Source organism: Carcharodon carcharias, chromosome 25 (assembly GCF_017639515.1).
Source record: "Carcharodon carcharias isolate sCarCar2 chromosome 25, sCarCar2.pri, whole genome shotgun sequence".
Taxonomy (NCBI): Eukaryota; Metazoa; Chordata; class Chondrichthyes; order Lamniformes; family Lamnidae; genus Carcharodon; species Carcharodon carcharias.
This window is the reverse complement of record NC_054491.1, coordinates 36,000,833-36,018,799: the sequence shown is the minus strand read 5'-3', so window position 1 is coordinate 36,018,799 and position 17,967 is coordinate 36,000,833. Positions and strand designations below refer to the sequence as shown.

Below are 17,967 nucleotides of genomic sequence, written 5' to 3'. Positions count from 1 at the left end.
GCACCATCGTTTAGGATGACCTGACAGTAAGTAAAATACAGTGGCCTTACCCAGAATATTCCTCCATTCCAGGCACAACACTGCACGATCCGATGTGCTATTCGCGGCTCACTGAAAAATAGTAGCAGATGTCTTTTGTCAAATAGAACAAGCTGTATGTGACGCTGGTCTTTGCCCCAACTGACAGTTGCATGCAAACATTGCTTGCATGTACGCACACTGCACATGCACGCACGTCACCCAGTGTTTACCATGTAAATCATAAAAGTTTCAGTAGTGGAGGCATTCACATTCAAATGTCTGTAATAGTTCCCTGAATGGAACTGTCTTGTGGCATTGCACTTCCAAACTCATTCCCTGTTCCTTCAATTTTTAAAATCAAAATTCTACACTTGACTCAGTGGTAAAGCACTCTGAATCTTAACACCTTGGGTAAAGATTGCATCTCACCTCTCCGTTGATCCTTCTAACACTAATCTGGAGGTTATGTCTTGTTGTTACCAACCTAGAGTCATCAATTGAATTCCCAATCCCATCGCACACCTCTCCAGCATTGCTACCTTGTGACCTAGCTTGAGCCCTGAGGAACCTTGGGAAGGAGTGGAAAAAACCAAGTCACTGGTCATTGCCATTCCAGCTAGGGAGAATACAAAAGTACGTACGTGCAAAGCAACACATTCCTCCTTCTATAGTGTCGACAGCTGTCACTTTATGAATTTAACTCATTCACTGAATTCCAATCAGGTGTTATCTTAATGAGGTCTTTAACCCACGTAATGAATACAGACAGGAATTTAACTCATTAACCGAGGCACTAAAATTAGTGAATGGAGAAAATTAAGTCCCTCTATATTGATGTGTTTATAACAATAAGCAGCAAAAGTACGGTATAAGAGCCTCCCACTGTCAATTCCAATTTTGCTCTTTCCTGATCTCATGCTCTCTTTATTTCAGGTTTCTCTTTCCGGGGTTGCTTATTTTTTCAAATTTCATTCCTGCTATATCACAGTACTGTTGAGTCGGCGCAGCTCACATTTGAAAGTATCTGCTGGGTCAGTATGGCAGGACACTTTCTGTCTAATCCTCGCACAAACATTTTGGGGCTTGTAGTTGCCCCCCAGCAATTACTAGACAAAAGTTGAAAGCTTTTCACTGGTTGAACAGAGCAGTGGGGATAGATGGAGATTCTGCTGCAGACCAACCCCACTCCACACCACAGTGGGACTAAACCACAAATATCTCACTTGCATGGGATACATATCAAACTAACAGGCTTACAAGGCTAACTGAAAGCTGCTGCAATTTTCTTATTGAGTGGTTGCCCTGCACTGTAGCCACATAGACATCAACGTTGTAATCATTGCCCTACTCATGAAGACCAAGCACCCGTAGTCTGCTCTTGCTGTATCCACTTTCCACATTGCTAATCCTAAATTCATATTTTGTTGATATTTTATTATCCTCTTCAATGCGAGGCAATATGCAATTTTGAAGTTAACTACAACAGCAACACTGTACTTCAGGGTGCTCAGCTCCAAACTGACTCTGAAGCAAAGCACAGTGAAACTCCATACTCTGAGCTATCTTTGTTCCAATTTCAGGTTGGACCCCAATTCAAGATTCAGGCTGTAATTAAACTACAACTGTGGGTCAGTTCAAAGCACTCTTACTGTTTAACAGTTTCAGTTTCCGTTTCATACTTGATTCCTCAAAGATTTTAATAATTATATATCCCTCATCAATTTTTACTCAGTCAAATATTTGGCAATTTGCACTTTCCCAATTTTCCCTTTGTATTATGAGACTTATAATGGGATTTATGTAATGGTTCTTTCATCCATACAGGAATATGGTATCTGTACTCTTTCTCATGTCATCTCTCTTCCAGTGGGCCTTACAGTCATAATTATAGTTATTAACATCACTCTTGTTTAAAGAACTTTATGCTTTCTTTTAAATTTTATTGATATATTTGAATAGAACTTAAAAGTATTGGGAACAATAACAAAAGCAGTGAACGAGACACAGAGGTACAATAGACCTCATCAATAATTTTAGCAAAAACATCAGTGCAAACACAAGATGGGATTGAATGTTGATTTTCATCCTTCAATTTACAGGAAGAATTTTACTCAACTGAACAAAGATTACATTCTCCCCTGCTCCATGATGTGAGCATTTCCTACTTTATACTCATGCCAAAGCTTTCACAAAACTAAACATTTGAATGTATTGAATCTTCTTATCATGTTGAGTTTCTCTGGATTTCCACCTGGACTTTATTGTGGAGTAATCATTATACCCAGGCCCTGAAATTATGCTGAGTTATAAATGGATACGGACTTTACATGTCCTCTCAAATTGCTTCATGTCTGTTTTAGTTAAAAATAAAAAGTGCCTCTGGTAAAATAGCAGGCAGGCATCTCAGACAAATACATTAAGTATAAGTTCAGGGTCTTTTAGCAAATTTTGAAGTCAAGATTTCTGCTCTTAATGCATCTGTCCAATGCTTGTGACAAAAACAAAACTCAATGGTTCCATAGCACGCATGACCACTCAAACCTGCAGGCTTCTCGTTCATTCTATATTCAAAGGTCTTGCTATCGGATAGCCAGTGTTTACTCACTTTTCCTCTCTCTTGTCCTCAATCTGGGCCCTCCGGTGCGCAAGTACACTGCGCTGTTCCTTCTTCCTCCTTTGTTCTTCTCGCTTCTGGTGAATTCGCTCATCAAGTTTGGAGATGGTTCGGATTCCGAAGACGGAATCTTTTATGCCCTGAAATAAAAATAGGCGGGCTTTGTGAGCTCTGGAGCTTTTCTAACTTCTCTGACTCTCAACGAGGAAGCGCTTCAAAAGAAATAATCAGTTAGCTTTCCCTGACAACTCCTAGTAGTAAATGTGGCGTTTCGCTGTGACACAGTGACTCCCCAGGATGAAACACGTTGAGCTGAAGCAGCCAAAAAAAAGGCATAATTTTGGGAATTCACACAAATTGATAAATCTAAGACTGTTTGCCTGTAAACTGAGCAGGAATAAGCATTTAAAATCTAGGAAATGAACATAAACCAAAATAAATAACTGAAATGTAGAAGGCACTTTCAGTAGGATTGCATCCCCAGTGTCTTGTGTGAAACAGCCTTCACCCACTCAAACATTTTGACCCACTTGAAACTCCAAGTAATAGAAATTAAATGGAAATTCAGATTAAAACTTCTCAATAGGGGTCCACAAAGCGTCACTTAACCAGTAATGTCCCAGGTTTGATCCCTGCCTCGGCTAATTGAATCTGTTTTGTTTCTTTATTCTTTCATGGCATGTGGATGTCACTGGCAAGGCCAGCATTTGTTGCCCATCCCTAATTGTCCTTGAACTGATCTTGCTAGGTCATTTCAGAGGGCAATTAAGAGTCAACCACATCGCTGTCGATCTGGAGTCCACATGTAGGCCAAACCAGGTAAGGATGGCAGATTTGAAGAGAAAAAAATTGATGAAGACAAATGTAGGTCCCTTACAGTTAGAAACAGGGGAATTTATAATGGGGAACAAAGAAATGGTTGACCAACTAAATACATACTTTGTTTCTGTCTTCACAAAGGTGGCCACAAATAACATACCAGAAATGTTGGGGAACACAGGGTTTAGTGAGAGGGAGGAACTGAAAGAAATCAGTATTAGTAGGGAAATGGTGCTGGGGAAATTGCTGGGATTGAAGGCTGATAAATCCCCAGAGCCTGATAATCTACACCCCAGAGTACGTAAGGAAGTGGCCCTAGAAATAGTGGATGCATTGGTGGTCATCTTCCGAGATTCTATAGACTCTGGAACAGTTCCTACAGATTGGCAGGTAGCTAATGTAACCCCACTATTTAAAAAGGGAGATGGAGAGCAAACAGGGAATTATAGACCAGTCAGCCTAATGTCGGTAGTATGGAAAATTCTAGAGTCCATTATAAAAGATTTAATAGCTGAGCACTTGGAAAACAGTGGCAGTATTGGACAGAGTCAGCATGGATTTATGAAAGGGAAATCATGCTTGACAAATCTACTGGAATTTTTCAAGGATGTAACTAGTAGAGTTAATGAGGGGGAGCCAATGGATGTGTTTTATTTGGATTTTCAGAAGGCTTTTGACAAAGTCCCACATAAGAGATTAATGTGTAAAATTAAAGCACATGGGATTAGGGATAGTGTATGAGATGGATAGAAAACTGGTTGGCAGACAGGAAACAAAGAGTAGGAATAAATGGGTCTTTTTCCAAACGGCAGACAGTGACTAGTGGGGTACCACAGGGATCGGTGCTGTTCACAATATATATTAATGATTTAGACAAGGGAACTAAATGTAATATCTCCAAATTCGCAGATGACACAAAGCTGGGTGGGAGGGTGAGCTGTGAGGAGGATGCAGAGATGCTTCAGTGTAACTTGGAGAAGCTGAGTGAGTGGGCAAATGCATGGCACATGTAGTATAATGAGGATTCGAGTACAGGAGCAGGGATGTCTTGCTGCAATTATACGGGGCCTTAGTGAGAACACACCTGGAATATTGTGCGCAGTTTTGGTCTCCTTATCTGAGGAAGGATGTTCTTGCTATAGAGGGAGTGCAGCGAAGGTTTACCAGACTGATTCCTGGGATGGCGGGACTGACATATGAAGAGAGATTGAGTTGGTTAGGATTATATTCACTGGAGTTCAGAAGAATGAGGGGGGATCTCATAGAAACCTATAAAATTCTAACAGGACTAGACAGGGTAGATGCAGGAAGGATGTTCCCGATTGTGGGGGAGTCCAGAACCAGGGGTCACAGTCTGAGGATACGGGGTAGACCATTTAGGACTGAGATGAGGAGAAATTTCTTCACCCAGAGAGAGCGGTGAGCATGTGGAATTCGCTACCACAGAACGTAGTTGAGGCCAAAACATTGTATGTTTTCAAGAAGGAATTAGATATAGCTCTTGGGGCGAAAGGAATCAAAGGATATGAGGAGAAAGTGGCTATTGAGTTGGATGATCAGCCATGATCATGATGAATGGCGAAACAGGCTCCACGGGCCAAATGGCCTACTCCTACTTTCTATGTTTCTATGTCCTTCCCTAAAGGACGTTAGTGAACCAGATGGGTTTTTACAATAATCGACCATTGTATTGTGGTTGCCATTACCGAGATTAACTTTATATTCCAGATTTATGAATTGATTTTAAATTCCACTAGCTGCTGTGGTGGGATTTAAACCCATGTACCCAGAGCATTAGCCTGGGTCTCTGGATTACTAGTCCAGTGACATTACTGCTACATCAGGGACAATTATAGTATGGGAATTGAAACTGGTATGTGTCCCTTGCTGGGTGAAGTCAGGGTCAGGGTCAAATATGATGGCTCACAGTGGAAAAGCTCAAACTATCACTGTCCTTTATGGGCAGAATGACTACTCATTACCCCCGGGGTCCAAAGGTTGTGGGAACAAGCCCCGTTCCAGGAACTTGAGACCAGGCTTCAGTGGGGTTTTCAGGGAGTGTCGTTCTCAGACAGTGTTAACTAAAACCCTCCTTGCCTGCCTCTTCAGATGATTGTGAAAGATACCATGGCACTATGCAGACCACTGGGTGTTCTCTGGTGTTTTGGCCAATATCCTTCCCTCAAGCAACGTAACCAAAAAACAGCTCAACTGGTTTCCTCTCTCTAAATTATCTCTCAAATCTCTCCACCTTTCTATCTTGCTTTCCTCCTTCTCAAAGCCAAACTCTTGGTCATCTGACCTAATATCTCTTTACAGGGCTTGGTGTCACACTTTGTTTTATAATGCTCCTTTGAAGTGCTTTGGGATTTTATTACATTTTGACACTTGGTGGTGACTGTTGCTTTAAGGGAAGCCTTATGAGCATGGGTCATGTGGTCAGGACAGCCAAACAACACCGGGCGTGGGGAAGCTTATAAAGGCGAGTTTTCCTAGTCTAGAGAGTGGATTGTAGCCTTGCTAGAGGCCTGCAGCTAATCCATCAGCTCTGTAAATAAAGTTCGTTGTTCAACTAAAGAAGCATCTCAGTAATACATCTCTACATCTGGCAACGGGGATATATGATCCTGGCACTGCCTCTCGCCCTACAACTGTGAGTATCTCGCTTTAAAGAAGGGAAGAAATATATACTCAGCAGGATACCTCTCTTTGGGAGGATCAACTCATTTGACTATTCAAAACACAGAGCACCTCGGGTTTTATTGTCAGGTTAATGAAATAAGGGAGGAGGCAAGGCACAAAACAGCTCTCTTCAGTGTCTGTGGGGTCAAACCTACAACTTTATTCGCAGTGCTGCAGCCCCAAGCACGCCTGACTCCAAATTGTTCAGTGAGCTCGTGGATTTAGTGAAGGACCATTTTCAGCTCAAATCATCAGTCATTATGCAAAGATTCAAAATTAATATAAGGGTGAGGGGCCCCAGGCGAATCGATCGGAACTTACATTGCTAAGTTGAAGTAACTGTCAGAGCATTGTGATTTTGGAGCGACCTTGAACGACATGCTAAGTGTTTGGTTAGTTTGTGGTGTGCGCAACAATGCCATTCAGTGTTAATTGCTGTAAAAAATCGATATAAATTTTAAACAAGCAATGGAGATAGCGCTGAAAAAGATTTGCAGGAGCTGCAGAGTTTGCAAAGTGGTGCCATTTACCAGTTAGGGCTGGAACCTGCAGCCAGACATGCACCAAAACTGCAGAAGCAGTGGCAAAGTGGGAATCATTCCCAATCACCCAGAAATCAAAAAAATATACCAGAGGCAATCAGACAGCGATCCTGAAGTTGAAATGTTACCGATGTGGGGGTAACCACACTCCTGAAACATTTGGATTTAAGGAGGCCAAGTGCTATTACTTTTGCAAAAGAGGACATTTGATAAAGCAGTGCAGGGCTAAGTCCAGACTGCCAAGTAACCAGCCAGCAAAGATGTTAGAAGTACATAATGTGAAAGAGCTTGAAATAACTGATTCTGACATTCACTCCCTCTTTAATTTTAAAGCAGTCAAGGCTATTACTGTCACACTCCACAAAACTGGGAAGCCTCTAGTTATGCAGGTGGATATAGAGGCATCAGCCATAGTGATGGATGAGTGCACATTTCAGTACCTGAGAGAAGGCACCCAACTTTTAAGCCTGGAGAGAGCTTCGGCCCAGTTGAAGACTTACACGGGAGAAGCTATAAAAGTAAAAAGCACCACCACGGTGCCTGTGAGCTATGGGCAGCAGCTTCCAGTAATAATATTGACTGGGGAAGGACCTCCTGGGCCGTGATTGGCTAAAAGAAATCAAGTTAAACTGGTCCCAGATTTTTCAAGTGCAGGCAGGAGAACTGCTAGAGTTGTTAAAAAAATACGACAGCATCTTTCACAACGAATTAGGAAAAATCAAAGGCTTGCAAGCCAAAATTTATGTTGATCCAGAGGTAACTCACTGATTTTTTTTAAAAGTCAAGACCAGTACCATGTGCCTTAAGAAAGAAAGTGGATGCTGAGTTAAACAGTTTGGAGGAACTAGGCATCATACAGCTGGTTCAATTGCGGAATGGGCAGCACCTATCGTCCCCATACTGAAACTGGATAAGACTGTCTGCATTTGCAGTGATTATAAGCTAACAGTTAACCGGGCCACCAGGTTGGATAAATATCCAATTCCAAGAACTGAAGACTTGCACGCAAAGCTGGCAGAAGTTCAATCCTACACTAAGTTTGATATGAGCCACACGTACCAGAAACTCGAGTTAGATAACACATCCCGGGGGTTGTCACAATAAACACACACAAAGGCCTATTCCAGTATACACACCTACCTTTTGGCGTGTCCTTGACATGTGCAATATTTCAAAGGACGAAGGTGAGTGTGCCACAGGGATTACCTCGACAGAGGCCAAGCATTTAGCAAACTTAGCGGAGGTATTAATAAGATTTCTGGAAGCTGCAGTCCGTCTAAAAAGAGAGAAATGCACTTTCCAAGCCACAAAGGTTACCTACCTAGGCACCATGTAGACGCACAAGGATTACATCCTGCGGAAGAAAAGGTTAAGGCAATAAAGGAAGCGCCTTCCCCCACAAGTATCACTGAACTCAAATCATTTTTAGGGACGGTAAACTACAACAGGTGATTTTTACCCAACTTATTGTCTGTACTGACCCCCCTTGCACATACTGCTAAAGAAGCACCATTGTTGCTCCTGGAAGGCACAATAGGAGGCAGCCTCAGCAGAGTAGAACAATTGCTGCGCTCCTCAACCTTCTTAGTGCACTTTGACCCACCTAAAAAATTGATATTGACCTTCGAAGCCTCTCCATATAATGTTGGTGCAGTATTGTCCCATGAAATGGACGACGGATCTGAGAGGCCAATAGCTTACGTATCAAGAACCCTCTCAGCGGCTGAGAAAGGGTTATTCACAGATTGAGAAGGAAGGACTGTCAATAGTCTTTGGAGTTAAAAATTCCACCAGTACTTATGTGGCAGTCTCTGATCATGAACAGCTTTTGGGCCTTTTCAAAGAAGACAAATCCATTCCGCCTATAGCCCCAGCAAGAATTTAGCAATTCTGTCCGCCTACGAATACACTTTCAAGCACCGACTTGGGATACACATAGCGTATGTGGATGCCCTTAGCCGCCTACCCTTGCAAGAAAGCATCTTGTATACTCCTGTACCCCAAGAAATTGTCCTTGCATTTAATTTTTTAGACACATCACCCGTCTGCACGAAGCAGATCAGGAATTGGACCAATTGAGATCTGCTTTTGTCCAAAGTGACAGACCAGATACTTACAGGATGGTTAAATGAACCAGTCTCTGAGGAAATGAAACCATTTTTTACCGGCAAATATGAATTGAATTGTCAGGATGGCATCGTACTCTGGGAAGCAAGAGTAATCGTTCCTGTGCCAGACAGAGAACTGCTCCTGGCCGAGTTACACAGCACTCATCCTGGCATTTCTAAAATGCTCACCAGGAGTTGTGTGGTGGACTGGTATAGATGCAGATAGAGAAGTTAGTCAAGCACTATCAACACTGCCAAGTGCAACAGAAGTTGCCAGCTACAGCCCCCCTACACCCTTGAGAATGGCCTGGCTGACCATGGGTGCGGATCCATATAGACCACGTGGGTCCATTCCGAGACACAATGTTATCGCTCATAATTGATGCGTACTCAAAATGGATGGAGATTTTTGAAGTGAAATCACCTGCGTCACATGCTGCCATTGAAAGGTTACGCCAATGTTTTTCCACTCATGGATTGCCCAGAGTTATTGTATCAGACAATGGAGCCGTACTTACAAGTGCTGAATTTCAGGATTTCACAATCTAAACTGCACTAAACACATCCAAACTGCGCCTAACCACCCAGTATCAAACAGTCTAGCCGAGAGAGCCGTCCAAACTTTCAAGTCAGGACTGAAAAAAACATTGTCGGAAGGAACCTTGGAAGCCACAATCTCATGCTTCCTTCTTAGCTACTGCATGACTCCACATGCAACAACTGGAGTTCCACTAGCAGGACTGCAAATGAAGTGTCATCTCAGAATGAGACTGAGCCTCGTATTTCCAAATTTGCCAGGGAGGGCAGGGAAGGACCAAGGTAATCAGGAAACAAGCCATGGTTTGCACAGTAGAGCACGGAAATTTATCGTAGATGAAGTCGTATATGTAAGAAACTTAGGTAGCGAACCCCTTTCATACCAAGTAAACGTGGAAGGTCAGATTGTCCGTAAACACGTGGATCACCTGAGGATCAGGGAGATGCTTCCACAGTCAGAGTTGCCACCAAGGAATGTTATCGAACCCGAAAGCACCAAAGTACCTGATTGGCCTGTTATAGACATAACTGATATTTCCATTGAATTAAATAATGATGAACAGCCTTTTCCAAAAGAGGTACCCATTATCGATCCTGTAGGAGAGCCTCAGGTTATAGAATTACACTACTCTACCCAGAACAGGAAACTCCAGTAATTACTGGGCCTATATATATATAAGTGTATAATCTGAATTCATGACAAAGTGCCAGTGTGATTATTTCTAAGATTTTTGATATTGTTTTCTATTCACCTGTATAAAGAATTTGTGTAAATAAGGAAACAAGAAATTAAAAGGGACAGATTGATGATTGGCGATTGCTGCTTTAAGGCTAGCCTTACAGAACAAGGGTCATGTGGTCAGAACAGCCAATCAGCATCGAGCATGAAGAAGCTTATAAGGGGTGTAGTTTTCCTGGTCTAGAGATGTATTTTTTTTATTCGGTCATGGGATGCAGGTGGCGCTGGCTGGGCCAGCTTTTATAGCCCATCCCTAATTGCCCTTGTTCAGAGGGCACTGACTTCTGACCAGATTAGGATGGCAGATCTCCCTAAAGGGCATTAGTGAACCAGATGGGTTTTTTTTTTAAACGACAATTGGCAATGGTTTCATGGTCATCGTCAAACTTTTAATTCCAGATTTTTTTGTGCCGTGGTGGGATTTGAACCCAGGTCCCTCAGGACAATACCGCTATGCCACCACCTCTCTCTAGCCTTGCTAGAGGCCTGCAGCTAATCCAGTAGCTCTGTAAATAAAGTTTGTTGTTCAACTAAAGAAGCCTCTCAGTAATACATCTCGACAGACTCTACAAATAGAAGCTCTTGTTTCTGTCTCAATTGCTGTTTGCGGATACATTGGCTGCCAAGTATGCCCATGTAACAGGGGCTATATTTCAAAATAATTCATTCGCTGTGAAGCATTTTTTGTCACCTGGAAGAGGCTGTATAAACTCTTTCCTTGTTTATGCACTGGGTGGTACCAAACAAACCCCATTGTGAGACACCTCTTTCAAGGTCAGGTATCACTGTAAATTGAACATGTTGGTGACACAGACACCTCAACAGCGAGAAAATGGAGTAAACGAAAGAGAACATTCAGTGAAACAGAAAATCTTCCACCTCTGTGCAGAACTTACCAAGGGATATGGGGATAAATAGGCTGCACAGGTCAGCCATGATCTAAGTGAAGGCAGGATAGGCTTGACAGGATGAAAGACCTTCTTCTGTTGCTATGAATTATGTGGACTGAGACTCAATTTCTATTAAAATCAGCCATCTAGGTTGACAATGAATGTGGAAACACATCCCTAACGAGTCAGCACCTTCAGGAGAGGTGGGGAAGAAACCTCGAGGTGGGGCAGAGAGTTCTGAACGCAGGAAGACCAACCTTGTCACATTAAATTTAACATATTGGTGACATACACATCTAAATATAAAGTCAAACACCATTTTCAAAATAGACTCACATTGCACAAGCCATGCATGGACCTGAGAATTGGAATTTTACCTTCCTAAATTTCATCTGCAATCTGCAGTTTTGATGGTGTGATGTCTTTCTTTGTACATGGTGTCTCAGAACAGTTTTTACAATATGAAGGACACTCACCTTAGCTACATCCAGAAGGAACGTCCTAACGCTATCAGCCATAGCCAGAGCAGCATCAACTGTACACCATAACAGCAGCAGCTTCACAGAAGCATCTCATTATGGGAGTGAGCAGTCAGCTCAGAAACCTGAGGAGAGGAGCAACATCGCCAGGTCAGACACACTAGCCACCTGCACTCGATCGGGTCGGGTGGAGGGAAGACTGGAGAGAGTGAGCAAAAAAGAACGAGCAAGGGGGGAGGTGAGGGAGCAGGGCAAGAAAGAGAGGGGGTGCGAGTGCTATAAAGTGAGAGGGCGCGTGGGGGTGAAGGGATGAGGGCGAGAAGGGTGCTCTCCCTCTCCCACAGCGCTCACCCGTGCCCTCTTCCTCTCGACCGCGCCCTAGCTTGCTCACCTGCACTCCCCCACCGCTCGCCCCCTCTCCCTTGCCTGTGTGCTCTCGTTCTCTTGCACTTGCTCTCTCGAGCACGCTGTCTCGTGCTTGCACGTGCACACCCCCTCTAGCATTCGTGTGCTCGCGCACATGTTCCCCTCTGGTGTTCGAGAGAGCAAACAAGAGAGAGCGCGAGCATGAACCTGAGAGCACGAAAGAGCAATAGAGAGCGCGACAGAGCCAGAGAAAGTGTGAGAGAGAGCAAGAGAATCGGAGCAAGAGAGCACGAGTAAGTACAAGTGAGAGAGAGAGAGAGAGAGTAAATGTTAGGGAGTGAGCGAGTGATAGAGCAAGCAATAGGGAGCGGACTAGAGTGCAAGAGGGAGCGCTTGTGCACGAGGGGGTGGTGCATGAAAGAGAGAGGGATGGACCGTGAGAGAAGGAGAGAGGGAGCGCGAGCGAGAGGAGCGCGAGAGCCAGAAGGAGCGCAAGAGAAACGAGAGTGAGAATAGAAAGAAAAAAAGAGAGAAAAACCAAACAAATTAACTCAATTGTCTTTGTGCCCATGTCGAGCAGTTTTAAAACAAACAGCACAGGACCGGGGGGAAGGGGTGGGTGTGGAAGGGAGAAGTAGTTTATTGAAAAGCTTAGTTTCAAGTCATCAAAACACAAAGGTTGCTTTCATATAACATGCCTTCAGTCCTTTGCTCCCTTGTTGACCTGACTCAGATTTCACTTCTCAAGTCTTTAAAAGCTCATAATTATGTATTGTGGTAACATCACTATTCTCATTCATACATTGCAGGGGCACAAAAGAGAAATGGATAAAATGTAAAAAGACACAAAGTCTAGAAACTGATGGGCTGAAACAAGATAGAAGGAAAGGATCTCACATTTACTCTTAAGTAAGAACTCTACCTACAATCCTGGTGTGTGTTAAACTGAGACACTGGCTAAAATTCGTGCATTGATTGATTGACATTAGACCTTCACTTTGAGATAAGTCTATTCCTATCATGTGAATTCAAATCTGTGTTTCTTCGTTTTAGAATAATCAAATTATCCAGTAGCATGATCCAAGTAATTTTATAAAACCCAGGAGGCTTTTTAAGTATGATTACAATTTGAATTCATATTCAGATTAAACACAGACTACCAGTCCTCTCTTGACTGCTCAAATAAGTTTCTAGTTCCAAGGGCAATGACTGAGTACTACAGTGACTTCACACCTGGCGGTATAGCTGTGGGCCATTCACTGTACCCATTAATGATGCCACGTAGATGGTGGAGAGGTGGATTTCACAAAAAGAGATCTTTCTTCGTTCAGGTGCTGGTAAGTCTTTTGTATTAATGCTAGGGAGGGTTGCAATAATTTCGTATAGCTTCCTTTCACACTATCACAACAAAGTGGTTTTCATATAACACTGTGTCCAATATTTTGTTTAGACCCCTCTTGTCCATCACCCTTAGCTCACTCAGATTTCTCTTCTCAAGTCACCAATATTTGCAAGTATATGTTATTGTTTCGATGCAGCGATATTATCATTTGTGTACACAAATTCTGGGCCACCAATGAACATATTAAAGCACCAATTCATTCATCCCCCTCTATGCGAGTTACATTCATTTCCCGGTGATAAGAGGGACAGCAGTAATTTTCAAGGACAGGGTACAGGGTGAGCAGGACTTCATGATGACGCTTTTGTAATATAAAACAGAGTTCGAGCCCAGCTCTGAACGGAGTCAAGCAATTGCTAGGCAGTGGCTCAGCTGGAAACGAAATGTAGGGTGTAGGGAGGCCGGAGGAGACCCTTCTCCACTCCCCCAAACATAGTCAGTTACTCTGACAGTAATCACTGTCTGAACTCACACATGAGGAAAAGTTACTTTTGTGAGTGAGGTGCTAGTGACATTCCAGAAATGATAAAATCATACTGCTAACACAAACTCATGAACGTTTTTGGAAACTGGGAGAAAATTGGGAGGGAAAAATGAAATAGCTTCTCTCTTTTAAGTTGCCATGCGCATGGAACATTTAACAGCAGATATATGTAAACAGCAAATACTCATGAGCTAGGCTTGCAATTATCAGAGTCCTGTACATATGTATAAGCTTTCAGTCCAAAGTGATTCATCAGAAAAGCATTTTTGAAACAGCTCTATATAAAAATAAAGATCCACTTAAAACACAACACCTTATAAAGAAATATAATCACCCAATAAATTGCTCTGTTAATTACACAATGGCATTATTTCAGAACGCTGTATATCACTACACAGGTTTATAGCAGCATGTGACCCCAATGTACCACTGTAGCTCTTTGCTGGAGAAATAGAAACCCTTGCTGTCTTGTACACAATGACATCAAGATGTACAGTATCTTTGATCTTTTCCTCAAAGCTAGGATGACTCTGCCCATTAAAAAGGAGTGGTGGGCATGAGGAGGAGAAATGAGTCTGCCAGTTAGGGAGTTCTGAGTTAGGGTATGCTACTGATATCACTCAAAATTTACCGTTGAGGAGTACCTGCTTTATGCCAATACCACTGTATAGTTCAGACTGTTTGTGTCAAAGAAATCTGTTTCAGAAGTGCAACTTGCTGGCACAGAAGTTCCTGATTAAGAAACGTGGATTTACACAATCTGAAGCTTGCATTAACTTATATAACAGTGTTAAAATTTCTTTATCTGCTGTGACTTGCACTAATATTGTTATAACTATGTTATAATGCAATCCAACAGAAATATTTGGTCACAAATATTAAGCCATCACAAAACCTACATTAATATCTCCAAACTTAAAGGGGTCTCACAGCACCAAGGCTGTGCCACACTGACCCGCTCCCTGATGTGGTTCATTCTGAAAGGTGACACATCGTCGCACCCACAACACCAAATACACCCGTGTCAACAAAGGTGCCTTAAAGGGGCACCCCCTTCATATTTTGGCATTGTTTTTTTTTAACCAAACTTCTGGTTGAAACACATCATCATGCTCTTTTGCAGGTGATGAAAAGGACGCATAAATCTCCATCACAGCCCAGAGATTTGTCCAAATCCTTTCCAATCCCCCTTTCTCCCCCATTAACTCAAACTGCCTTTTGCTTCACAGCTCTATTGAGAATGGGTTTTGATTCCCCCCCCCCCACCCAGAGCAGGAAGGGACATGCGGTCCCTGCCAATCCCTCAGGTGATCAGGACAATGACCCCGGTGCTGCCCCTGTCTGAGTCTCACCCACCCAGGTAACCACCCCGCCGTCCCCGGACAGGCAAGACCACAACTTGCCGTGCTCTCGATACCACCTCTCCAGCCCTTGCCGGTTCCCCGATTTCCCCCGTACGCCGAATAATACTCACCCGCCGCCTGAAGAGACGAACGCTCACCGCAGCCAAGGCCCGACCACGGCCGATTACTGAGCGCATGCGCCGCCAGTGGGGCGACGGGAAATGTAGTTTACCTCCCAACCACGCAGCGGGGACTACAACCCCCGGCAGGCGTTGCGCAGGAAACTAGAACCCCCGGCAGGCAGTACGCGGAGAACTATAATTCCCGGCGTCCATTGCGTGGGTCAAAAGACAGGTGGAGGCCTGTTGAGCATTTAGTGTCAGGTACTGACTTTCTTCTATTATAATTGAGAATGATTATAGGCCACAGATTCTGCATTTCAGCTGCTTTGTACTTAGTTAGGAGTAATATATTAGTATAAATAGGCAATTGAGTGATATTTCTAAACTTGAAAACTTAATTAGTTAAACAAAACACAATAAAGATGGCATAAGAGGTGATGTGTTACAGCTTTAGCATGTGGGAACTGGTAGACACCAGTGTGATCCACAGCAACCACATCTGCAGTAAGTGTCTGAGTTTGAGAAACTTTAGCCCAGAGTAGATGAGCTGGAGTCTGAACTTTGGCGGTCACACCCTTAGCTAGGCATGGCTACAAGGTGACCAAGTTTGGGAACTGAATGCTTAACATCTGGGAAGGATAGGCGGAAAGGAAAAGGAGGTGGGGTAGCTCTTAATCCTCTAGGGAAAAGTGATCATACTGTGATAGAATTTCGCATTCAGTTTGAGGATGAGAGACTTGGATCCAAGACTAGTGTCTTAAACAAACAGAATCAGAAAAGGTATGAAAACAGGGTTGGTCAAAGTGGAATTGAAAAATAGGCTAAAGGGTAGGATGGTAGATAAGTAATGGCAGACATTTAAGGAGATACTTAATGGAATAGATTTTTGTTGAGAATTATTGAGAAAGTAAGACTATAAGAAGGATGAACTACCTGTTGCTAACTAAGGAAGTTAATGGTATCAAATTCAAAGAAAAGGTGCACAATGTTGCAAAAATTAGTGGTAGGCCAGAAGATTGGGAAAATTTTAGAAACTAGGAAAGGATGACTTTAGAAAAAAAAGGGGAGTATGGCTAAAGTAAATGTTGGTCCCTGAGTAGATGAGACTGGGGAATTAATAGGAAATGAAGAAATGGCAGAGACTTTGAATAAATATTTTGTATCTGCCTTTGCTGCAGAGGACACTGGAAACATTCTGATAATAGTAGAAAATCAGGAAGTAAAAGGGAGGAATTTAAAGCAATAATTATTACTAGAGAAAAGGTAACAGGCAAACTAATAGGACTAAAGGTTGATAAAGTCTCCTGGAATTATGACCTGCATCCTAGGGTCTTAGAAGAAGTGGCTGCAGAGATAGTGACTATATTGGTTGTAATCTTCCAAAATTCATTAGATTCTGCAAAGGTCCCAGCAGATTGGAAAACCACAAATATGACACCCTTAGTTATGAAAGTTGGGAGAAAAAAAACTGGAACCTATAGGCCAGTTAGCCTAATGTTTGACATTGGAAAAATGCTGGAACCCATTAATAAGGAAGTAGTGGCAGGATGTTTAGAAAATCATAATCAAGCACTGTCAATGTGGTTTTATGAAAGAGAAATTGTTTTAAAAGATTTATTAGAGTTCTTTGAGACTGTAACAAGCGGGGTGAACAAAGGGGAGAATGTTAGAAATACTCAGCAAGTCTGGCAGGATCTCTGAAGAGTAAAACAGGGTTAACATGTCAGGTCTGTGACCATTCATCAGAGATCATCATCTCTGATGAAATGTCACAGATCTGTAACAATAACTCTGCTTTTCTCTCCACAGACACTGCTAGACCTGAGTATTTTCAGCATTTTCTATTTTTATTGCATGAAAGGATCATAAGAATTAAGAGCAGCAGTAGGCCATTCGGTCCCTTGAGCCTGCTCCCCCATTCAATAAGATCTTGTCTGATCTGATTGTGGGCTTAACTCCACTTTCCTGCCTGCCCCCATAATGCTGGGCTCTCTTGTCAATCAAAAATCTGTCTAACTCAGCCTTGAATATATTCAATGACCCAGCCTCCACTGAACATAAGAACAAGGAGCAGGAGTAGGCAATTCAGCCCCTTGAGCCTGCCCCGCCATTCGTTATGATCATGGCTGATCTCATTTTGGCCTCAACTCCAATTTTCCATCTTCTCCCCATAACCTTTCAACCCATTACTAATTAAAAATGTCTATCTCCTCCTTAAATTCAGTGTGTCCCAGCATCTACTAAACTCTGAGGTAGTGAATTCCACAGATTCATGACCCTTTGAGAAAAGTAATTCCTCATCTCTGATTTTAAATCTACCACACCTTAGCCTAAAACTATGGCCTCTCATTCTAGAATGCCCCAGAAGGGGAAACATCTGCTCTACGTCTACTTTGTCTATCCTCTTTTATATACCTCAATTAGATCTCCTCTCATCCTTCTAAACTCTAGCGAGTATAGGCCTAAACTGCTCAGTCTCTCCTCATAAGACAAGCCCTGCATCTCTGGAATCAATCTAGTGAACCTCCTCTGAACCGCCTCCAGTTCAACTACTTCCTTCCTCAAGTAAGGGGACCAAAACTGTGCACAGTACTCTGGGCGCGGTATCACCAATATCTTGTACAGTTGCAACAACACTTCCCTATTTTTACACTCTATTCCTTTAGCAATAAATGCCAAAATTCCATTTGCCTTCCTTATTACCTGCTGTACCTGCATACTAGCTTTCAGTGATTCATGCACAAGGACACCCAGATCCCTCTGCACTGAAGCATTCTGAAGTTTGCTTCTCTGGAAGAGAATTACAAAGATTAATGACC

General features: G+C 42.8%; 1 protein-coding gene across 1 annotated transcript in view; it reads right to left on the bottom strand.

The window, feature by feature from the left end:
• Nucleotides 1-15,213, bottom strand: part of ei24 (EI24 autophagy associated transmembrane protein) — a 46,224-nt gene extending 31,011 nt beyond the window's left edge. The window contains exons 1-4 of the mRNA XM_041174329.1: nt 15,158-15,213; nt 11,429-11,556; nt 2,627-2,775; nt 51-111 (exon numbers count right to left, since the gene is read on the bottom strand). Coding sequence (XP_041030263.1) covers nt 51-111; nt 2,627-2,775; nt 11,429-11,470 — 252 coding nt within the window. The 5' untranslated portion in view covers nt 11,471-11,556; nt 15,158-15,213. The remainder of the gene's footprint in view (nt 1-50; nt 112-2,626; nt 2,776-11,428; nt 11,557-15,157) is intronic.
• Nucleotides 15,214-17,967: the final 2,754 nt, after the last annotated feature.